This window comes from Rhea pennata, chromosome 6 (genome assembly GCF_028389875.1).
Source record: "Rhea pennata isolate bPtePen1 chromosome 6, bPtePen1.pri, whole genome shotgun sequence".
NCBI lineage: Eukaryota > Metazoa > Chordata > Aves > Rheiformes > Rheidae > Rhea > Rhea pennata.
Genome location: NC_084668.1, coordinates 18,129,115 through 18,152,555, shown reverse-complemented (window position 1 = coordinate 18,152,555; position 23,441 = coordinate 18,129,115). Strand labels below are relative to the sequence as shown.

General features: G+C 69.4%; 1 protein-coding gene across 2 annotated transcripts in view; it reads right to left on the bottom strand.

The window, feature by feature from the left end:
- Positions 1-1,487: 1,487 nt before the first annotated feature.
- ASIC4 (acid sensing ion channel subunit family member 4) overlaps positions 1,488-23,441 on the bottom strand; it is a 58,684-nt gene continuing 36,730 nt past the window's right edge. For both annotated transcript variants that reach the window (XM_062578863.1, XM_062578864.1), the window contains exons 2-10: positions 5,023-5,167; positions 4,703-4,830; positions 4,423-4,582; positions 4,198-4,254; positions 3,935-4,088; positions 3,326-3,417; positions 2,687-2,766; positions 2,300-2,404; positions 1,488-1,950 (exon numbers count right to left, since the gene is read on the bottom strand). In XM_062578863.1, coding sequence (XP_062434847.1) covers positions 1,831-1,950; positions 2,300-2,404; positions 2,687-2,766; positions 3,326-3,417; positions 3,935-4,088; positions 4,198-4,254; positions 4,423-4,582; positions 4,703-4,830; positions 5,023-5,167 — 1,041 coding nt within the window. In that variant the 3' untranslated portion in view covers positions 1,488-1,830. The remainder of the gene's footprint in view (positions 1,951-2,299; positions 2,405-2,686; positions 2,767-3,325; positions 3,418-3,934; positions 4,089-4,197; positions 4,255-4,422; positions 4,583-4,702; positions 4,831-5,022; positions 5,168-23,441) is intronic.

Below are 23,441 nucleotides of genomic sequence, written 5' to 3'. Positions count from 1 at the left end.
GGTGCTTGGGCCAGGCTCCCCTGATGCCACTGCTGTGCTTGCCCTGGCCAGGGGGGTTTCTGTGCACCCCTGTGCGGGGGGTGCTGAGCACCGCAGTGCCAGGCACTTGCACCAACTGTGGACATGCTCCTTCATGCGTGCGTGTTTTGGGGGGACATGGGGAGGGGGTGCACACCCAGAGGCAAGGCTGCTGGGCATGTCGCTGGGCTGGCTCCAGTGGGTGGGTGGCCGATGCTCTGCTCCCTGCCCTGCACCTCCCAGGCCTCTTGCGTGGTGAGGACGCGTCTGTGGCTTTGGCCCCAGCACAGCATGGCTGTGCCCACGCACCGCCGGGGGCACCCTTCCCCAACCCTCCCTCCCAGGGCGAGAGGCACCAGCCCCCAGGGCCGGCCCCACACCAGTGCTCCATCCCCGGGCACGGGGGCTGGGGGCCAAACCAGCAGGGCCTCCTGCCTAAACCCCAGCCTCCCCTGGAGGTCCCAGATTCCTGCCGTGGTGCCCTGTGTGCATGCCAAGGGGAGCTTTGCCAGCCTTTCCTCCCTCCTGAGATTTTTTTTGAGGCTGTTTTGCCCTGTGCTGGTGCCTGCTACAGTGGGGCGGGGTGGGGGGAGGCAGTGTCCTACAGGAAAGGGGCAGTGCTGTGGGTCCCTTCCTTCCCCTGGGCAGCAGGATCTGCCAGGTCAAGATGCGGCCGTCTGGGCTGTGCTGGGCACGGGGCACCCTCCTAACCGTGTGCAGGCTGGGGGAGGCACAGCGGGTGCTCAGCACCCAGGAGCGCAGCGTGGCAGGGGCAGTATGCGCTGGTGCAAAAGAGCGGTGACAGCCAGGGCAGCAAGGGCAGGTCCCTTGTGCCTGCTGGGCTGCGCCGGATGGCTGCACCCAAGGGCGATCTGCTTTGAGCAGCGCCTGGGAAAGGAGCACCAGGAGCGGGCTGGGGAGGGCATGGTGGCCCTGGGACGGGAGGGACAGGACAGCAGAGAAGGGTGACAAATCTGCAGTGCAGCAATGGCCAGGGGGCTATTTGACACTGGAGTGTGTGGGGGGGGTCACAGTGCAGGGGTCTGGCCGGGAGCAGCGCTGGGATGGGGGCTGCCGCCCTAGCAGGCTGCACGTGGGTGCTGAAGGATGGCCAGATTGGGGGGGGGGGGAGTGTCACAGTGCTGGCGGCGCCAGGAGGGGCCACAGGGGTTTCGGGGCAGTGCCATGCAGGTGTGACTGCAGGTGGGGTGGCCCTGGGCTGGCCCGGCGTGGGGGGGGGGGGTGCTGCCCCGCAACGCTGCCCTTCATGCAGCACGATGTTGTTCCCTGCGGAGGCTAAAAGCTGGTCCGGGCACGTCTCCCGCCGGGGGGACGGTGCAGGGCAGAGCCCCCCATCGAGGAGCACTTGGCAGGGAAGGGGCTGGAGGGGCTCACAGGAAACCCAGCTGACCCCGCGCGTGCGCTGCACTGCCAGGACCCCTCTGCCCCGCACCCCGCCGCTCCCCCAAAGCCCACCCTGGCATCCCCATCCCTGGGCCCGCGCTGGGCCGGTTCCGCTGGCCGGGCTGCGGCTGTGGCTGTGGCCCGGCGCCGCTCTCGGTCCCACCTGGGGGGCACCCCCCCTCCGCTCTGTGTGCTTTGAGACGAGGCCGACCCTGCGTGCTGGGGGCAAGCGGACGGGACGGGTGAAGGGGCTCGGAAGCAGCTCCGGTCTCTAGGCGGCTCCGGTGCCGGCGGAGGGAAGGGGGAGGCGGGGGCCCGCGCCCGCGGCGCCCGGTGCTGCAGCCCCTCTCCGTGCGCGCGGCGGGGAGGGGGTCGCTGGGGCCCTGCTGCCCGCAGTGCCGGGCTCGCCTAGCAGGCGAAGTCCTCGAAGACGCCCTGGTGCGGGTAGTGGTGCCGGTGGTGGTGGTTGGGCAGCATGCTGGCGTTGTAGGCGCCCTCCATGTGCCGGCCCAGCGTCTCGCAGGGACTCTGCAGGGAGGGCACGGTCAGGGGGCGGCCAGAGACCCCCCCCGGCCCGCCGGCTCCCTCCCGCCCCTGCCCGGGAGCACGGCCTCCCCGATGCCGGCCCCTCTCGGTCCCGCCGGGGATGCAGTGCGCTCTGCTCCCCGCAGAACGCCTCTCGCCCCACAGCTTCCTGGCTCCGGGGACGCTCGCTGCTCCAGGGCTGGGATGCTGCGGTGGCAGAGGCATTTCGCAGGGGGCAGGACGGGCTGCAGGAGCAGGGCTGCGTGCCCGGCGCTGCAGGGCTGCGTGCCCGGCCCTGCTCTGCCCCAGGGCCCATCCCTGCAGCCCGCCGCGCAGCGAGCGCCGGCCGTACCTGCTCCTTGAGCTCCTCCAGTCCCAGCGTGGCGATGCTGCCCGAGGGCTTCTTCAGCGGGGGCTTGGAGCGGCGCAAGAGCCGGGTCACCTTGTCGCGGATCACCTGGGTGTATGTGTGTGGGGGTCGTACCCGGGCACGCGTACGCGCGGGCACGCACGGCTGCACGCGGAGCTGTGCGGGTGCACGCCAGCCTGCGTGGACCTGCCCCCTGGGGTCCTGCCCCGGCCACGGGGTCCTGCCCCTAGCCCTGGCCATGTTGAAGCCTGCCCCGCTGACGGGGGTCAGAGATGGCCTGGTCCGCCTCATCCCCCTTGCTCCCGCACCCCCCGCGCCCTCCAGCCCCGCTCCCCCCCCCAGAGACGCAGCCCTGCAGGGTCAGCGCACCTCATAGACATAGTCCAGGATCTCCAGGACGGTGAGGATGCTGGCACCGATGAACAGGCCCATCTGCCCCCCGATGTCCCCTGTGGAGCAGGGGCAAGAGCTGGCACCAGAGCCCAGGGCAGGCTGGCAGGGCTGGAGTGGGAGTGCAGTACTGCAGGGTGGAGGGGACACCCCTGTGACGGGGGACAGGGGCTGCAGGACCGGGGGGGGGGACACACCCCTGTGATGGGGGACAGGGGCTGCAGGACCGGGGGGGGGGGACACACCCCTGTGACGGGGGACAGGGGGTGCAGGATGGGGGGGGCCACTCCTGTGATGGGGGACAGGGGGTGCAGGACGGGGGGGGACACCCCTGTGACGGGGGACAGGGGGTGCAGGATGGGGGGGGGGGACACACCCCTGTGACAGGGGACAGGGGGTGCAGGACGGGGGGGGACACCCCTGTGAGATGAGGGACAGGGGAGCAGGAGGACGGGGATAGGAGATGTGGGGGGCTGGGCACTGCCGCCGGGCTGCAGGCTGGCTCCCACCCCACGCGGGCTCGCCCAGACCAGCCCCACATCCTCCCAGGCTGGGACCCAGGGTTCTGCGTGAGGGGGGCTTGGGCAGGGGTCCCGTGGGAATGGCAAGGGGCGTCACCGAGAAGCCCAGCAAGGTCGTAGGCTTTCTTCTGCTCAATGGCCTCGTAGTTCAGTGCCTCGAAGAAAATGTCCAGCACCAGGAAGTTCTCCCTGCGGGGACACAGCGGTGCTTGGCAAGGAGGGCTGGACCCCCGCCCCGGCCCGGACCTCCCTGGTTCCCACAGACACCAGGGCTCCCCAGGGCCCTCGTGCTGGTCCCCCTCCGCCCCAAGGTCACCCACAGCCCCACAGCACCCCGCTCGGGGCGGCACGAGCCTCCGTGGGGCGAGCGCTGGGGAGACGGAGCCTGCTGCAGCTGCCCCCCCTCCCCGCCCCGGTCGCGCAAATGCAAAGTGGGGTTTTGGGGTTTTGCAGGGGCGCCGAGCGGCCGGGGAACACGTCCCGGGCTGGGAGCGGCTGTGGGACGGGGATGGATCGGGGCAGGAGGGCTCGCGGGGGGGTTATGGGATGGGCAGATGCTCCGGCCACAGCCACCTCCGGGGAGGGGGTGCGGGAGGAGGGCCGGGTCTCGGCGAGCGCCGGGAGCGGGGCTGGCAGTCCCCCGGCGCCCAGGGGCCTCCGGGAGCCGGCGGCAGCCCCCTCCCGGGGCCACTGGCGTGCCGCTCACCGGATGTAGGTCTCGTTCCTGTTGTACTTGCGGGCGAGGTAGCGCGCCGAGCCCTTGTTGGGGATGCGCACCATGGAGATCTCCTTGCCGTAGCGCGTCAGGTTGCACGGCGTGGGGCAGCTGCACCGCTCCTGGCTGTCCTCCACCGCCGCGTCTGGGGGGCCGGGGGGGGGGGCACGCAGCCGGGTGGGCACGGGCTGCCGCCCGGCCCCGCACCCTCCCCGGCCCGGCGGCCGGCCCGCCCCACGCCGCCGCGCACCTACCCAGCGTGTGGTCAGCGCACTCGATGTACACATTGGGCGAGCAGATGGACTCGTTGCCTGGGGGGGGGAGCAGCGGGTCAGCGGGGCCGGGGGGGCGGAGGGGGTGGCCCGCCGCGCCCCCACCCCGCAGCCGGCCCCGCTTCGCCGTCGGGCAGAGGGGCTGGGGTGGAGGTGCCCCCCGGGCGCCGGCGGGCCGGGGCAGCAGGGTGCCCCCGTGCCCCCCACCTGGCATGTGGACCATGCGGCAGTGGCAGCTCCGCACCACGGCCTCCTTCTCGCACTGCAGGCGGCAGGCGGCGATGCTGTAGGTGTCGTAGCCGGGCAGCGTCTGCTCCCCCTGCACGCTGGCCCGGCAGTTGCCCCACGGCTGCGGCAGGTAGGTGAGCTGCCGGGGCGAGAGCGGCGTCGGCGCGGGGACGAGGTGGCAGCCCCGGGAACGGCGTCTCCTTCCCTGCCACACCTGCCCCCACCGCCCCGCGGCTCCCAGCCTCGGAGCCGGCCTTACCCGCTGCTCCTGGCAGGACACGAAGGTCTGGAAGCCGGGCGAGACTCCGAAGCCCAGCTGGTGGATGTAGGGCGGCTCATCCTGGCTGTGAATCTGGACCCGGATGCCAGCTTCGAACGATGTCTCATCTGCGGCAGAAGGAAAGACAGACCAGGCCATCAGCACTGCCCCCGGACGGCGTCCCTGCCCCCGGTCACTCCTCAGCCGTGCCCGGGTATCCAGCAGACCTGGGGCGCAGCACCCACCCGCGCCCTGCCCCACGGGCGCCCTGGCAGTGCCCTGTGTCCCAGCGCCCTGGCCCGCAGCGGGGCCCCACGCACTGGTCTCTCGCCAGATGGGCAGGTATTCCTCCTGCTGGATGTCCAGCATGATCTCCAGCCCGTTGCCCATGCCGCCCTGGCGGGTCACTCGGGGGTTCCTCCGGTCCCCGTTGAAGGTGTAGCACTTGCCATAGCGCGTGTAGACCTGCGGATGGAAAAAGAGAGGGTGAGGGAGCAGGGGAGGGGGCTGGCAGGGGGTCTGCAAGCAGGGTAAGGACTGGGGCCTCTTTGCAGCCCCGTGGCAGCACTCGGGGGCGGGGGGGTGGGGGGCAATGGTCCAGCACAGCTCCCGGCCGGGACAGCTCAGCCTCCCGGCACCCCTCCGCCCTTGCTGCCGGCGGCGCAGGCTCGCACCCCGCGCCCCGTGGGCCAGCCCGGCCTCTCGGCCCCGGCAAGGCGGGCGCTCACAGGCGCGAAGTGCTGGGGGCCGCAGCGCTCGCCCCGGAAGCGGCACTCCACCAGCATGTCCTCGATCTGGTGGCCCAGGCGGTGGAAGAAGCTCTGCATGGTGCGCTCGGAGCGCCGCGGCGGCAGGAAGCGCGAGTAGTTGGCGAGGCGCGCCAGCCAGCGGCGCCGGTCGTCCCGCAGCACGCCCAGCAGCTCGGGCACCAGCGAGCGGTTCTCCCAGGCCAGCCCCAGCCACTGCCCCACGGAGTAGAGGTCGGGCTTGGTGAGCTGCAGGAAGCGCGCCCGGTTGGGGTTGCAGAGGGTGACGGCCGGGAAGCGGAGCTGGGGCGCCCAGGCGGCCCGCGCCCGCGTGTGCACGGGCCGCGAGAGCAGGTAGCGCGCGCGGTCGGCGGCCCCGGCGGCCAGCAGGCCGACGGCCGCCGCGAAGGCTAGGCTCCAGAGCAGGCGCCGCAGGCGGGACTGCGGCCGGGCGCAGGCGTAGCGCAGCCCGGGGATCCGCGCGGCTCGCGCGAAGGCGGCGCCGAGCTGGCCCGCCGTCGGGCGGCCGCCCCGGCCCGGCGCCAGGGCTTCCCCGGCCGGGCGGCAGGCCGGGCTCGGCGGCATGGTGCCGGGCCGGCTCGGCCGTGCGCGGCGCTGCCGCCGGCGCCGCTCCCGCCGCGGAGGCTTTCGCTCCGCGCCTTCCCGGAGCCGAGCGTGGCAGGCGCCTTCCCGAGCTGCTCCAGCGGCGGGCGAGGGGAGGGGGCTGGTGCGGGCAGGCGCCTTCCCCCAGCCGCCACTCGGGAATGGAAAATTCCTCCCGGAGCCGGGCTGGGAGGGGGAGGCGGCAGGGGGTTGCGGGGGGGGGGGGGGGCACCCAGACGTCGCGCTGGCCCAGGCGGGGCAGCACGATCGAGCAGCCCCCCGCGCCCCGCGCGGCGGGCACCGGTGCCCCGTCCGAGGCGGGGGGCGCGAGCGCCGTGCAGGGGACGCCGCGGCCTGGCTCGTCCGTGGGGGGGGGGGGGGGCCGGCCCCACTGCGCAGTGGGACGGACCGGGCGGCAGCGGGGGGGGGCTGCGCGGGCTGCGTGGGAGCCACCCACGCGCGCCGGGCGCTTTGAAGTGCCGCGGCGGTGACGGGCGCGCGGCGGCGAGGGGGGCGGCTCGCGGGCCCGGCGGCGCGGCGGGCGCCTCCTTGCAGCCGCGAACGGCTCCGGCCGCTCAAGCGGCTGAAGTCCCCGGGCTCGAGCCCCAGCGCTTGGCCCCCGGCTGCTGCGCCCCCGCTGCGGGCTTGGCGCAGGACGGCTGCCGGAACGCAGGCACCCGCGCGCCCGCCCCGCGCAAAGCTTCGCGCGCACGGATCTCCCACAGGCCTGCGTGCGAGCGCAGCCCAGCACCGAAGGCCTGCCTTGGAAGCACACCACCGCTTCCCGCACCCCCCCCCCCCCCGGAGCCTTCTGCCACATTTGAGCCCTCCGCAGGCCCTGGGGACGGGGCCTGCCAGGGCCGCCCGGCGGCTGGCCTGCCGGGGCGTCGCTGGTGCCCAGACGGCGGCTCGGGCGAGCCGGTACGCGGCGGCGGAGAGGCGGCGGGGCACCCTGGGGCTGCCCGCTGCGCGCCCGCGCCGGCCGCCTGGGCACGCATCCTGCGCGGGTGCGGGCGCGCGCCCAGCGCTGGACGGGGCGGGCTCAGAGCCGGCAGGGGGCAGCACGGTCCCACACTTGGACTGCACGCCCTGCGCCCAGCTGCCGGAAACTGGCCCTCCGAGTCCGCCCGTCCCATCCCTCCCCATCCCATCCCATCCTGTCCCAGCCCATCTCACCCCGTGTCGTCCTGTTCATTCCATCCTGTCCCATCCCACCCCATCCCATCCTGTGCCATCCTGTCCTATCCTATCCCGTTCCATCCCATCCTGTGCCATCCTGTCCTATCCCATCCCATCCTGTCGCATCCCACCCCATCCCATCCCTTCCTGTCCCGTCCCATCCCACCCCATCTCATCTTATCCTGCCCCATCCTCTTCCATCCCATCCTGTCCTATCCTGTCCTATCCCATCCCATCCCATCCCATCCCATCCCATCCTGTCCTGTCCTATCCTATCCTGTCCCATCCCATCCCGTCCCATCCCATCCCAGCTGATCCCATCCCATCCCATCCCAGCCCATCCCATCCCATTCCATCCCATCCTGTCCAATCCTGTCCTGTCCTATCTTGTTCTGTCCCATCCCATCCCGTCCTGTCCCATCCCAGCCAATCCGATCCTATCCCATCACATCCCAGCCCACTCCATCCCATCCCGTTTTATCCTGTCCCATCCCAGCCAATCCCATCCTGTTCCATCCCACCACATCACATCCCAGCCCATCCCAGCCAATCCCAGCCCAGCCCAGCCCATCCCATCCCGTCCCGCCCCAGCCCAGCCCGGCCCCACCGCCTCCAGGGCGCAGCAGGGCGAGCAGACAAGGCCCCACCCCAGCCGCAAGGACGGCAGCAGGAGTGGGGCAGCCGCCGGGGCAGGCAGCCCGGCGCGGTGCCCGGGGCGCCGGGCGGTCCTGCTCCGCCAGCCCCGGGGCGCCTGCCCCGTGGGGTGCTTCACTGGCGGGGCAAACGCCTCTGCCGGGCCTCGGCCCGCCGCACAGTGCGGCTCCGCAGGTGCAGAGACATGGGGCGCAGCCCAGCACGGCCGCGGGGCACGGCATGGCTGGGGGGCACGGCATGGCTGCGGGGCACGGCACACACACGGGGCAAGGCACGGCCGCGGGGCACGGCATCGCTGTGGGGCACGGCGCGGCTCCGGGGCACGGCACGGCCGTGGGGCACGGCACAGCCATGGGGCACGGCATGGCCGTGGGGCACAGCACAGCCATGGGGCACGGTGCAGCCGCAGGGCACGGCGGCAGCAGGATGGTCCCTGGCGCCCGGTGGCCCTGCGCGCAGCCCCGCGATGCTGCGCGCGCCGGCTCGGCTCCTTGCTGGGATTTATTGCGGCTCTTGGAGCTGGAGGCGGCCAGCCCGATACCATCAGCCCCTTGCACACTAGGGCGGCTTTTATATTAGTTTTCTTTAAGCGGAGGATGAGCTTTGCAGGCTGGAGGAAATGTCATTTCTCTGAACGCTTCCATTTCAGGCGCCGGCTCAGACATCTCTGGGCAGCATCACGATCACCCTGCAGCGGGGGGCAGAGACCCCCACGTTGCCCCACTCGGGAAGGGCCGCTGGGCTGCGCCGGGGCCCTGCTGGAAACCCGCCGAGGGTGGGGGTCGGCCCCCAGGGCTGGCGGAGGAGCCGGGGGGCAGAGAGCCGGGGCCGGCGGGCTGGCAGAGCGTGGGGCAGGGCTGACGGGGGGGGTCTGCGGTGGCCTCACCTGCCGAGCGGTGCGGCAGAGGCACGGGGTGCCCGTGGCACACAGCTGAGTTACTCGCTCGTCAGCTGCCGGGGTGCCGAGGACAGCTGTGAAATCTCGCTGGCGAGAGCCCAGCGCAGTCCTGAAGGGCTCTGGCTTTCCAGCACGACAAACCCAATTAGGTAACAGTGAGCGCGGGAGGAAGAGGAGGAAGGGCAGAGGAGAGGCTGCCTGCACCGGCAGCACCATTTCTTCCCCAGCAGCTGACCCAGAAAAGCGCCCCGCGGGGCTGCAGCCTCTCCCGGCTGCCCAGGGGCGCGCTGCGGCGCCCGGGCGCCCAGCCCCGCGGGCAGGCAGCGCTCCCGCCGCGCGCCCCGGCCTCCCCGCTCCGCCGCCGCACGCCGGCATCCCCGCGCCGCGCTCGCGGCCGGGGAGACCCCGTCAGGGAGGTGGTTTCTCAACACGATTACTCATTTCCCTGCTCTCTGCTGTGCAGACACTTTGACCTTGACCGAAATAGCTGCCGGCGTCTCCGCAGGCAGATCCCAGCGGAAGATAGCCCGGCCCCGCTCCCGCGGGGGCTGCCGCCCCGCACTGCTCTCCTCCGACCCCCGGGGCGCTGGGTGCCGGGCCCCGGCGTCCCCTCCCCGGCCCGCCTGGTGCCCCAGTGTTTTCCTCAGGCGGCGGGGGGCAAGCGCCAGCCCCCTGCGCGCCCCGGCGCCCCGTCCCTGCTGCCTCGAGCCCACCGTGCCTCCGGCCGATCCCGGCTCACGCAGGTATTTCCGCGGCTTACACAGCTCCCCACGGTATTTAGCCTCTGGAAGACGACGTTAAACATTGCAGGCAGCGGCAAATCCTGATTGCTCGGAGGAGACAAGGGGCTGCGCTAAGCTCCCAGCCAAACGTTGGCATGCACCGAGAACGAGCTGCAGCCCGCGTGGCACGGGCAGGTCCTGCTCCCGCACGCCTGGGCCCACAGCCCGGCTCCTGCATCCTCCTGGGACACGCAGCCCGGCTCCCGCACCCCGCTGGGCCCTGCAGTGGGGCGCTAAACCCCCCCCCCAGAAGCTGGGCACGCCAGCCCAGCAGGTTCGTGTCCCCATGCATGCTGCCCCAGCTCAGCTAGCGCCCCTGCCCCGGCCGGCACTGCCTGGCCCCCCTGCACTGCTCCTGCACCTCGCTGCGTCCCCAGCCCCACTGCTGCAGCCCCGCTCCCCCCGCACGGCACGCACAGTCCCCGCCTGGGTGCCCAGGGATGGAAGCTGCAGCGCTGACGCCAGCATTGCAACTGCCCGGGATATGAGATCCGCCTGGATTCAGCAATTTCAACTCATTTCAAGCCCGATTCTGCAGCAATTTTCTGAGCCAGTGGGATGCTTTCGCCTCTGCAAGCATCGCCCCTCATGCACGGTCGCACCGTTTCCCTTCCCCGTTCCCAGGAGGGGTGAGGAACGGTGCCAGTTTGGCTTTAGCCCAGCTCTGGCTCCCCCACACCCGCAGCCCCTCGACGCAGCGTCCCTGCCCATGAAAAGCTGCTGCTGGCAGCAGGGCGGCTCCAGCACTGCCCAGGCTGAGCCTCGACACCGCTGCATGCTGCAGGCTCTTCCCAGAGGGGCTGGGACCCCTCCGGCCCCCTCCCCGCACAGATGTGCATCCCTCTGCTGCGGGCCAGCCCATGCCAGCTGAGCCCCGTGGACCGGCCCGGGCCAACAGCGGCAACGAGGTGGTTTGGGGCTTGCAGGGCCCCTCTCGTGCCAGGCAGGCTATGTGGGGAGTAGGTCTCTGCCCCGTCAGTGCATCGGGGCCAGCAGGGACCCCAGCGCCCCCCGCACCGGGCAGGATCACCAGCTGGAAACCAGCGCTCCCTGCTGCGAGGCAGGTGAGAAGCACGGGGCAAAGGCAACGCGTGCAAGAACGATGCCCTTCCCCTGGCACCCGCCCCAGCGCTGCCAGCGAAGCAGATGGGGCAGCGACACCGTCCTGCTTTCAGGAGCGGCATCTGCCCCAGCATGGGCAGGGGCGACCGCCGGCGGCGGACGTCCCCGCGCCCCGGTCGAGCGGGGAGCCGGAGGGGGCCGTGCAGCCGGAGCCGCGCAGAGCCCTCAGAGCCAGCGGGGACGCGGCGGGGGGCAACGGGCCGCGGACCCGAGGGCCTCGCTTCCCGGCCCTGCTGCCCCGCACACAGCAGCCCAGGGCCGCCTCCGGCAGCAGAGCGCGTCCCCAAGCTGCGCTTTCCCCTCCCGCTCCTCCTGCGGGGTGTTCGGCCCAGCGTCTCACTGATCTCCTCATTTCCAACCTAAATTTATTCGTGGCCAGTTTGCACCATTTGTTCTTGTGCCAGCATTGTCCCTTAGCTTAAATAGCTCTCTTCCCTCCCTTATGTTTGCTCCCTCGATGTATTTATAAACAGCAATCCCATCCCCTCAGAGCCTTCATCCTGCCAGCCCGCACGTGCCAATTGCTCCTAGCTTCCTCTCGCAGCTCAGGCTCTGGTGCCCTGCGCAGCCCCGCTGCCCTCCGCAGCATCTGTCCCCGCTCCTGCCAGCTCCCCTGCCCGCACGTCCGGGGCTCGCGGGCTCCTCCTGCGAGGCCCCCGGGCCGTGCAAACGCAGGACTTGGCCCTCTCCATCTCGCAGCACCCGGGGGCGAGGTATGGGCAGCGAGAGCCCGAGGACACGCTGTCGTGTGTCGGCTGCTTCCGGAGAAGCAGAGAGAAACCAGCATCAGAGTCCGTGCCCCAGCCTGGCAGCGCCGGGGCAGAGCCAAGCCCACGCACCGAGAGCAGCCCGGCCGGGACAGGCTGGGACAGGAACCTGCCACCCCCGCAGACCCCAGCCGGAGCCGAACTGAGCCTCGGAATGGGCTGGCGCAGGGAAGAGCTCCGCTGTGTGGTTTAAGCAGTCCCAGCTAAAGCTGCATCTGTCCCCAGCTGCAACCAGGCCAGCTGCAAACCTCCCCCAGCTGCACACCCCAGGCCCGAGAAGGCACCTACGCTACGCTCCTTAACACGCGGGAGCACGCCTGAGCTGGTTGTCCACACTGCTGAGCTGCGAACACGCTCCCTGGCATGGTTTTGGCCTGTGACAAGTAGCAATCTTGACACTACCCTGTGCACTCCTCCAGCACTCTCCCAGCCGGCTCTGCATCCTCAAACACCCCCATACGCCAGGCAGGCAAACCCCCAGGCACGCAACACATATCATGCGACAGAAAAAGCACTGTGATGGGCCGCAACACAGACTCGCACGGCTGCAAGCACTGCAAACTGTGTGGACGCAGCCGGCCTTTGCCGCTTGGCCACAGGGCCAGAGAACCGTCCCCAGCCCTGTTATTTCATGCACAGATGTAATACTGTGCCCATCCATCCTGCACGCTGAAGAAAGCAGGGAATAGCGAGGATATGGTCCATAACCAGGTGCACAGCCACCAGGCGTAAATCCCCAGGAATAACCCTGTGCACAGCAGCAGTGCTGCTGCTTGGATCTGCGCTGCTCTGGGTATCGTGCTTTTGCGTATTGGCCCAAAGCTGCTTGCTGACAGCAGGGCAGACAGACAGTTTTGTCCTGCCTCCCCAGCGAGGCAGAGCCCAGGAGCAGCCCTGGGACAGCCGTGGGCCAGGAAGGGAAATGGGTACGCACAGCCTCGTGGAAACCCTCCGAATGCACCTGCGTGGGCAAGGCTGCAAACGCCTGGACTGCAGAGCTTCGCTTCGGGATTTGGGAGGACTGGAGGCCACCAACGGTCTGGGCTGCTGCTGGACTGCCTCTGCTCCCAGAGCTGGACAGCAAACCCACACTGGTGTGCAGGTGGGCTGGCTGCCACGGGGCAGCTGTGGCTCGAGGACATCCCGGGGAAAGGGTGGACCTTGCTTCCCCCTGCACCACGGCTGCTGGTGGCTTCTGGCTGAGGGGGAGCAGCCGATCCCCAGCACCACCGCCCCTGCCTCACCTTGCTGGTGCGTGCAGCCCCGTGGGTGCCGGGGCGCTGCTGCCGCCGGTGCCCAGCAGGGCCTCGCTGCCCGGGCAGTGCCCGGAGGCAGCGCCGCAGTCCCTGCGGCTGCCCTCGCCGCTCGGGCGCAGCTCTGCAGGCAGCGCTGTCCCCGGGGATCGCGTCTCTTCGAGAGCAGCTGTGCAGGGAGGGCTGCGTCGCCCGTCCCCAAAGGGTTAACAAGCAATTTCCTTTGCTGACAGCTCGGGGACCGTTCACTATCGACTGCAGGAGAATAAGAGGGGAGAAGCAGCGAGATAAAAAGGCAGCAGAGCTGGCACTGCCTGCTTAATCCCAGCGTTTAATCTGCTGGGGCAGCGCAGGCAGCCTTATCTCGCCGTCCTTCTGCTGCTCCATCTCATTACCGTTCCCACGGCTGCGCGGGCCGCGCCGCCAGGAAATGTAACAGCTCAGCTCGGGAGCGCTAGCCTGGGGCAGCGCGGCTCCCGCCAGCCTGCTGCCTCGCTCGCGCGCGGCTCTCGCCGAGCAAGAGCGCCCGCGCCGCGCTGCCCGCCGGGCCCTGGCGCAACCGCACGCGGCGCTGCCCGGCCGCGGGGCACGCGGCACCCACACGCCTGGCACGGGCCCGCGTTTCCTGGTCCTTGCCCCTTGCAGACGTGCTCTGGCGGGTCCAGCCTGGGGGGCGTGCTGGAACTGCCCCACATTGCGGTCCGGGAGGCCAAGCAGAGCAACGCCGCCTCGCCCCACGCGTCCCGCTCCCGCGCGTCCTCCCTGAGCCCCGCTTCCCGCGGCGGAAAGGCGCCCGGCCCGGGAGCGGGCGGGGGCCTGCCTGGCCCTGGTCTCTCCAGCCGTGGCATTTATCTGTAAATCCGCAGCGCTGACATTGTGCAGACGAAGCCTCCGCTGTAGCTGGGCTGTCACGGGGTTATCCTGCTGCCTACGGATGGGTTTACACTGATAACGTTTATTGCCACCCCGGCTGAGACGCTGCCAGCACATCACTGCCCGACCCCCGGCGGCGCGGCGGCGGGCTGCGCCTCGGCCCGGGGTGCCAGCCGCTGCACCTCGCCGAGCGGCGGCCGGCAGAGCTGGTCCCCGCGCCTGGAGCGCCCAGACTGGGTCCCGGGAGGACGGTGGGGCAAGCCCCAGCTCTGCTCCGCGGCCTGCCCCGTGAGCCCGGGGCCGGGCTCATGCAGTCGCCCCCCAGGGAAGGGATTTTCCTCCTTGCCCTCCGCGGCTCTGTGCTACACCTGGGCTGCTTTTAGCCCAGACACGGCCCTCTCCTCCCTCCGCCCCTCCAGCCCCGGCGCAGGGCTGGAAGTGCTGTGCTGGCACCCGGGCGACGGAGCGTGCCTCCGCAGCGGGGTCCCGCGTGAGCGGGGCCCCCGCTGTGGCAGCCCATCTGCGCAGCGAGATCTGCTGACGGTGCTGGCAGCTCGGCTCCTGTCACAGCTCGACGGCTTCCCCGACTCTCCAGCGTGGCGGGGGGGCTGCGAGGGGGCTGCGTGGCCGTGCAGCGAGCAGAGGGGATGGCGCACCCCGTCCTGCAGCCAGCCTCAGGCATGGCACACGGAGCTGCAGCATGGCCCTGGCCGCCGGGGCCTCTTGCACCTCCTGCCGCAGGGTGAGAGGGGTGGGCAGAAATACCCCAAAAGGGGAACTTAGACCTAGCGTACCCTGCTCTACCCCGGTTCCTCACCCAGCCTCTGCCACCTGCTGATGCACTCATCTCCCTGGTGCAGCCAGGCAGGGGCTGGAAGCCTTCCAGGGAAGGAAGCCGGCTACCAGCACCCCTGCGGCCTCCTTGCACGGCTCCCCCGCCACCCGTCTCCATCCCGGCTCCTGCTTCCCCCCCTCTCCACCCCCTACCCGCTGACCGCTCGGGGCTTTGCTCTTTCCGCCAGCACGGATTTGACACCAGCATGTCAAAACTGAAGGAAGCGACACACAAACAAGCAGCCTGCGCGGCAGCCCACACCCTTGTCCCCGGGGCCGGCTCGCGGGCACGCGGGGGCCGGGGAGCGGGGCTGGCCGGCGGCGCAACCCGCCGGCGCAGCAGGAGCCCGAGTGAAGTGGGGTGATCACAGCCCAGCGGGAAAGGGCTCCTTAATAGCTGAGCCCTTTTAGTAGAGATTAGGGAACTGCACGGCTTTGATCTTTGATTGCCAATTTGCATCTTGAAGGCGCTGGGACCTCATCCAGCCTCCGTGCAAGCCTTTGTGGTTATCTCGTGGCTAATGGATTTGTTCTTAATGCTGGAGCGTGCAGGCTAAAGGCTGATTAAACCCTCTCCGCGGCGCTAAATCAATGGAACAAACATGATAGGGGTTGGCTTCCCCAAGCCTCCGTGCTTCTGGGCAGAGGGGCTGATCTAGAGCCCCCCCCCCGCCCTGTGCCGGGGCAATTATGAGGGTCTCCTCCGTTAGTGCAGCCTGCCAGAGGAGGAGCAGGGACAACCCCCTGGCCCGTAACCCCATCCCCGCACCCCGCACTCTGCTTGTCAGGCAGGAGGAGCCCAGGATGTCACCCAGGTGCCCTGGGTGGCGTGGCATGAGTCGCCGTGCTGCGCTGTGCCATGCCACACCATGCCAAGCCGGCACCCGCACCTTGGGGCTTGCAAGCGAAGTGCTCCCAGGACAGGACCCATCCGTCCTGGCACTGCCAGCGGGGCACGACGCTACCCAGCCGCACTGCTGCCCCCAGCGTTGCTGGGGCCCCAGTCGTCAAGCAGGGCCACCCCCCTGCCCAAGGAGAAGGGCCAGGAGTTTCACAGGGGAGGTACATCAGTGCAGACTCCAGCTCTGGAGGAGATGCTCTAACTGACACCTGCGTCTGGGGCAGCGCGCTGAGCTCTGCCTGCAATGCATGCCCGGGTACGCCGGGGCACCTGGCGGCACGCGTGCACACGTGTGCACGTGCGCAGGCAAAGAGGAGGAGCGTGCCAGGTCTCACATCGCGACGACGGCTTGTTCGTATCTGCCACAGCCGAATCGAAAGCCGGCAAGTGGCCCCGATGCCCTCGCGCTGGCCCTCTGCCCGTGCGGGAGCAGGGACAGGCACTGGGGTGACGACGGTCCCCAGCGGCTGCGGCCACGTCACCTACGGGGCTGCGACCTGCCCCTGCAGCCCCTCTCCCTCTCGATGCCCCTGTGCCTCCCAGCTCCTGCCCCCCAGAGCAGGGCGGCCAGCTCACACCTCCCCTGCTTCAGACCAGCTTCTCTTTCCCCTGCTCGGAGAAGCCCATGCCTCGCTCCTCAGACCGCGTGCTGTCTACAGCAGCCCATACACCACGGGCTGCAAAAAGCGCTTTCCAAAAAGCCCACGGTCTCCACTGCATGCCGGGCTTTGGGAAAACGCAATGCCTGCTACCTCTGCACACAGCGCTAGCAGAGACGTCAAGCCGCTCTCTATCCACAGCAGCAAGCGACCTCCCACCCCACCCACCACCCGTGCTGCGGGTCTGGGGGACGGGAACGGCGAGGCTGCGAGGGGCAGGGCTAGGCTTCCCGGGACTGGGAGCTGTGGGGAGGAGAGCCGTGGGGCCGCAAGGTGGGGGAAGGCGGGCTGGCAGCATTCTGCAGCCCTTTGCTTCCCGCAGGGCTCCCAGCGCCAGCCCGCCGCCGCCAGGGCAGAGCTGCCTGCAGGCCGGGCAGCGCGCGGTTGGCACGAGCGGGGCTGCGTCCCCGCTCCGAAGCCCGAACTACCTGTGCTGGTGGGGTGAGACACGAGCTGCAGGACAGCAAAGCTCAGAGCAGGGCCCCGTTGGGAACCAGCCTGCGGGGAGCAGCCCCGCGGGCCCCAGCGCTGGCCTTGGGAGGCCCTGGGGCCCGGCCTTGGGCGAGACGGCCCTGGGGCTCTGCCCCCACCAGACCCGGCCCCGGGGCTCTGCCCGTGCAAGCGGAGACTGCTCCGAGGCAGCCGGGCAGCAGCACAGCGTGCAGCCCAAGGGATCACAAGCCGAGATTCCCATCTGCAAACTTTGCTATTGAATAATCTCCCCTACACCAATATTTGCCAGGCGCTGGAGATAAAGCGGCTGCAAAAGTCATCAGTGCTGGCATTTCAATCCACCCGGGCTCCGAGCCCGCGCAGCCTGCAGCCCCGGTCACTGCCTCCTGGCCAGCCGGGCGGCCCCCCGCACGCCGCCTGCAGCAGCCGGGTCCCCGGGGCACCGCGCAGCTCCTCTGCGTGCCTGGGGCAGAGGCTCCTGCCGGCTGCGCGGCGCCACCGTCCCCCGGGCATCAGCACAGCCACCGGTCTGCCCTCGCCCCTGTGCCAGCACCGGGCTGGCCATCTCTGCGCGCTCAGCAGCCCGCCGGCTCCCCCCAGCAGGCACCGCAGCGCCGGCCGCCCCGTCCCCGGCCCGTCACCGCTGCCCCTGCCCTGCCTGCCTCGCTCCGCACCACCAGCACGGGCTCTGCAGCAGCCCCGCGGAGGGCGAAGCAGGACACGGTGCTGCGATACGGCTCCTGGCGGAGACACCCGGAGCGTTATCAGCCCGGGGAGTTAATTAAGGTCATGTCAGGCGATAAGGAAACAGGATGTCAGAGCGGGAGCGGCGCAGGGGGGCCGGAGCCTGAAAATCTCCCTCTGAAAAGCAACCTCGGCACGATCGGGTCCGGCAGGCTCTCAGGGACGGAGCGCAGGACCTGCAGGGCCTGGGGGCGCGGCCGGCTCCGTGCCCTTCCCGGAGCTGGAGGTGTGCGGCGGGAGCCGGGCAGGGTGCCGGGGCCAGCACCCACCCGGGCGGCAGGGGTGACAGCCCTGCGCGGTGGTGACGGTGCTGACAGCCGCTCCTGGCCCCACGGCCCCGCGGACGCAGGAGGAGACACGGGAAGGTGCCCGGCCCCGGGATGCCCGCCAGCCCTCCAGCCTGCCCCGTCCCTGCCCGGAGCCCCCTGCGCCCACGGGATTGCTGTCTGCTCCCGCTGACACGCCGCGTGGCCCGTGGGGCCACGGACAGGACAGGACATTGGCACTAGCTGCGCCTGCTGCGCGGGACGGGGAGACGCAGCCGGGTCGTGGCTCCCCCGAGGAGCGCAGCCCGCTCAGCCGGTGCCGTGCGGCCCCCCAGCACCCGGAATTAAACGGCTAACGAGCTGCTGGCTGCAGGGTCGGTGGCTAGCGATTAATCAGGGGCTCGGCCGGACGAGGCTTGTGCCTCCTCGGCCCTGCAGGTCCTGCAGGCTCCCGGGCCGGCAGCGCCTCCGCGGGCCAGCAGCCCCCACTCCCCCGTCCCGGCCACCGCGGCTGGGTGACAGCCCCAGGTCCTTGCACGGGTGGTGCTCGCCCTCCAAGCCAACCATGCAGCTGCATCCCATCAGCCGTGTCCTCCTCGCACGGGAAACTGTGGGGCGTCACGCTGTCACCCGAAGCTAGCAAGGGCCAGCAGAAGCCCTGCACCCGTCCGAACACGGCTGATGCTGCAGAAGGAGGTGCTGCCCCGGGGCTCCTCCAGCCTGGAGAGGATGGGGACCCCCCGCAGCTGCTGGGACACAGCACCCACAGCTACTCCCCACCTCTGGCTTTCCTGGCCTCCCACTTTTCTTTTGTGCCTGCGTTCCTAATGCGGTAATCAGGAACGTAAGCTTTTGTTCTGCTAGAATAAAACCTGTTGACTCCACTCAAGCTTAGCCAGCGTTTAATAGCAGTTCAGGCACAGTGGGCTCCAGCTTGCACCTGCTCCCAGAGAAGAGCTCGGCGGATGTGGGCATGCCTCGGCTGAGGAGGACTCTGCTCCCCTGCTGCGAAGCCCTGGCTGGCCTTCCTCCCCACCACGGCCCTCGCAGAGTTAGGAGGGCCGTGACGGAGGTCTCCGCACCCTCCTGCCCTCGAGCAGGTGAGACTGGCCGTGCCGAGCACCCTCACCGCTCGCTCCTCGCGCGGGGCCGGGCGGACGTGGGCGGCAGGAAGAGCTCCTCAGCCTCTCCCGGCCGTGTGTCCGGGCAGCGGCTGCCAGGAAAGGCCAGCGATCAGCAAGGAGCAGGTTAGAGAGATGCATGTTCTCCCCTGCTGCACAATTAATCATGAGTTTTTCCTTCTTTCATGCACGAAACAAAATTTGGCAGGGCGCTCTGACCACAGGGACACGCTGTTTGCTCTTCAGTAAAAAAAACCCAGCCACACCTGGCAAAGAAATAGCCTCAGAATATCTCTGTGCGTGCGGGCCCGGAGAGGCAACTCCGGGCTAGGCAGGAAATCCCACCAAATGGCTTGTCCGCAGCCCTCCGCGCAGCCAACCTCTTCAGCCACAGGCCCCGACCCCCGTGCCCGCCTGCCCCACACGGCCGTCCCGCTGCCACCGCGCGCATCCCAGCGCGCCCGGGGCGGCTCACGGCGCCGCGGGGCTGGGGACGCGGCGCTCCCAGCGCGGCCCCCGCTCCTCCAGGCCTCGGCGCGCAGGCGGCCCGCGCCGCTCTGCCGCCGCTGCCGCCGCTGCCTGCAGGCCCTCGTAGTCCAGTCCCGCACAGGCGCGCACAGACGCACACACGCACCCTCTGCCAGCCGCCTCAGGGCTGGCGGGGAGGCTCCTGCCACCCCTGCCTGGGCACCTCCTCTGGGGTCCTCCCCAGGCCTGCTCCCTCTCCCTTGCGCCCTGCTCCCTCTCCCTTGCGCCTTGCTCCCTCTCCCTTGCGCCCTGCTCCTTCTCCCTTGCGCCCTCCTCCCTCTCCCTTGCGCCCTGCTCCCTCTCCCTTGCGCCTTGCTCCCTCTCCCTTGCGCCCTGCTCCTTCTCCCTTGCGCCCTCCTCCCTCTCCCTTGCGCCCTGCTCCTTCTCCCTTGCGCCCTCCTCCCTCTCCCTTGCGCCCTGCTCCCTCTCCCTTGCGCCTTGCTCCCTCTCCCTTGCGCCCTGCTCCTTCTCCCTTGCGCCCTGCTCCCTCTCCCTTGCGCCCTGCTCCCTCTCCCTTGCGCCTTGCTCCCTCTCCCCTGCGCCCTGCTCCCTCTCCCTTGCGCCTTGCTCCCTCTCCCTTGCGCCTTGCTCCTTCTCCCTTGCGCCCTGCTCCCTCTCCCTTGCACCTTGCTCCCTCTCCCTTGCGCCCTGCTCCTTCTCCCTTGCGCCCTGCTCCCTCTCCCTTGCGCCCTGCTCCCTCTCCCTTGCGCCCTGCTCCCTCTCCCTTGCACCTTGCTTCCTCTCCCTTGCGCCCTGCTCCCTCTCCCTTGCGCCTTGCTCCCTCTCCCTTGCACCTCGCTGCTTCTTCCTTGCACCCTGCTCCTTCTCCCTTGCACCCTGCTCCTTCTCCCTTGCGCCCTGCTCCTTCTCTCTTGCACCCTGCTCCTTCTCCCTTGTGCCCTGCTCCTTTTCCCTTGCACCTCGCTGCTTCTTCCTTGCACCTTGCTCCATCTTCCTTGTGCTCTGCTCCTTCTCCCTTGCTCCTTCTCCTTCTCCCTTGCACCCTGCTTCTTCTCCCTTGAGCCCTGCTCCATCCAGAGCATCCGACCCAGCCTGGCTTGAGCCTCAGCCTGTTCTTTCCATGCAGTGAGCAAGCCCATTTCTCCCCAGCAGCATTTCAGCTATTTGTTATTGGAAAAAGAGGGAAATACGCTTTTCAACAATTATTGTTTTTTCCACCTGACTGGCTGCAAACTTGTTAATTTTTTTCTTTAATGTGTGAACAGTGTCGACGGCAGCTGCATGTGAAATGACTCGACGTCCTATCTGCGGGTCCCTGGCTGGCTTTCAGCACTCGCACCGCAAACATTGCCTTCTATAAATAAAGGCCTATATCTCATCAATGGCAGAACAGCAGAGCTTTATATAGTCGTCTTACATAAAACCGTCTCTCTTTATGGGCTTCAAACCATTTGCGTCACTTAGTGCAGCTCCGTAAACCTTCTGTTGCAGCCGCTCGTCCGCGGAGGGAGCCCCAGCGAGGCGGCCCTGCGCCTGGGAGCCCCGGCGCCGCGGGGCCGCCCCGGCGCTGGCAGAGCCCGGTGGCACCGGCACCCTGGCCCGCGGCTCCGCTGCACCGCCCCACGGCCCCCGCGGGGCTCCCGGTGCCCCAGCGGTGGGGCCGGCCCCGCCGCACGTCCCGCAGCCCGGGGGAGCTGTGGCTGGCGCGGGCGTCCCGGCTGCCGGCTCCCCCCGCATCGGAGGCAGGCTTATTAAGTGTGTGATATTAAATTACCCAGATAAGAGCGTAAGAGCTTTTAAAGTCAATTCATTAAATATAATTATGAAGAGAGCTTTTTTATGCTCATGCTGATCTGATCTCAATCACGGGGATGGTGGGAAAGCCGCCGGCTCCTCCGGCACCCACCCCCTCCCCGCCGGTGGGCCGGGAGCACGTGGCACCCGTGGCTGCAGCCCCGGCTGCCCGCGTGCCGCCGGCGCAAGGGCTATGGTGTGGGGCCGGGCCTGGGCCCTACGCAGCACCGGCAGGGCCCGTGGGCCCGGCGGGCGCGGAGCTGCAGCCCGGCCGGCCGGAGCTCCCGGCCGGCACCAGCCCGGGCTTCCCCGCACGAGGCTCCGGCAGCGGCTTTGGGAGCAGCTACCCGCTGCTGGGAGCTGCTGGACTGGCATTTATTTTTAGACGTGAATTGTATAAATTAGCATTTCTCAGCGGATTAAGCAGCAGGAATTGTGTAAAATTAAATGGCAACGAATTGCATTAAAGTCCCCCGTTTACTGGCACAAGCAGAGCCTCGAGCCGTGCCCCGGCGGCTCATGTGTAACCGCGCTGGAGCCGCCGCCGCTCCGGACGGGAGAGGAGGAGCCCGCGGCGCGTCCGCAGCACCGGGGCCGCAGGGCCAGGGCCGCAAAAGCGTCACCGCCAGGGCTGCCAGCACCGGCACCGGCACCAGCCTGCGAGCGTGGCAGCATCCACGTGGGATGCTTCTCCCCTTTTCTCCCGTGCACGCGTAGCCCGCCAGAAAGGGAGCGGGGCTGCCTGCCGGCGCCGCTGCCCCGCGCAGAGCGGCCTCGCACCGGCCGTTGGCTCCGCGGGGCCGGGAGCGGGTCCGCAGCGAAAGGCCGCTGGCTCCCGGCGGCTCAGCGACTGCCAGAGGTGCCAGGCGGGCCGGGGGCAGGCGAAGAGGAGCGAGACCAGCTCATGTACCTGCTGTAAAAACAGGCTGGGAATGTGGCATTTATTTAGCGTGGTGCTGGCGGAAAGGTCAGCGAAAGCCCCCGCGCGCGGAGCGGCGCAGATTGCGCGGGGGCAGTCGGGCAGCGCGCCGGCCGCGGCTCCCCGCCGGGCGCAGAGAGCAGCCGCCGAAGCCGCCTCCCAGGGCGGGTGCGGGTGCCGCGGGGCCGGGGGCGCTGCCCGGAGAGCAGAGGCCGGTGCCAGCTCGGCGCTGTGCTGCCCGCTCTTGGCGACCTCTCCGCTCTGCCCCACCGCGGGACGGGCGCAAGCAGCGACAGCTCGGAAACAAAAGGCTTTTGAGGGAGAACGCGGCTTTCAGAAACGCGCCAGGCTCCAGCGCGGCCGGGAGCCGAGCTTCCTCGCGCAGCCGGTGCCAGCGAGCAGGCGGGAGGGATGCTGCCAGCCGGGGCGAGCGCCCTGCTACGGGGCCACGGCGCCGCTCCCGCGGGCCCCTCCTGCAGCGTGGGGCACGTTCGTCAGCGCCGCTGCAGGGGAGCCTCGCTGCGGCTCAGCGCCGTCCCTGCCGCCGGGCGAGATTTACAGCCCAGCCGGGCTTTATTACGCAGAAGATGCTTACGCCGGGGATTTTTTTCCCCCATAGTTTCTTAATTTGCTATCCCATAAAGAATGTGGATTTGTGACGTTAAATAGGGGAAGATCATTTACCACTCGCGGCTCTTACTTAAAGGATCCGTGCGAGTTATTTATCACGTGCACGCAGGCTGCGAGCAGCCGCCGAGGGGGCCCGTGCCAGCCTCAGCACCGCTGCCCGCCCCGAGAAGCGGACTGCCCCCAGCAGCCCCACGGCCTCGCCGTCCGAACGCTGCACAGCTTCCAGCCTGACCACGCAGGGGGCCGAGGAAGGGCTCCAGCACTCCTGGAAACACAGCGCCCGGGGGCAGAAGGAGCCCTCCCTCCTCTCCCCACTTCCCCAGGGGACAGGAGCTCCGCGCCGGGGGCCGCTTGCCACGCCCTGGGTGCCCTGCAGCCCCGGCTGTTTGCGCCACCAGGACGTGCCGCAGCCTAGGAGCCCCCATGGCTGCTGGGACACGCTGACCCGCTTATCCGCTCACCGCAGCGGGGGAACAGGAGCTTTCCGAGCAGGAGTGCACACATGGAGACGCAGGACTGGGACCAACGAGCTCTGGGGCTCCCATGCGACAGCTGGGTGCAGCGCAGCCCCGGTGTCCTTGTGTCAGCGCACAGACGTCCCGGGCCAAAAGCCCCTGTGACGTGCCTGGGACGTATGGGAGCTCCCAAGCCCGCACATCATGGCCAGGACGCACTAGTGCCTGCCACGCAACTTGCTTCGTATTTTACTCAATCCCAGGAGGAGGCGCACGGGACCAATTCAGCTTGGGGAACTGCAATCGGAAGCTCCTGTGGGAAATGCCGTGTTGCCTCGACAGGTACGGCTGCTGCCCAGAAAAGCCTTTGGGACATGGTGCGTGGTGGAGAGAGATCGCCGAGTCCCTTCCCTCTGGCCCTGCCTTCGCCATGCCCCCTCAAGGCCATGCCCTGCAGCCTCTCCTGCACCGAGACCCCTGCTTTGCTCCAGGCGCTGCCCGAAAACAGGCAGCGAGAGGTGTTGGGGCTGCCCCTCTCTGCCTGACGGCCGCTGACGCCTGAGAGCCGAGCTGCAGCACGGGCAGCACCGCCTGGCA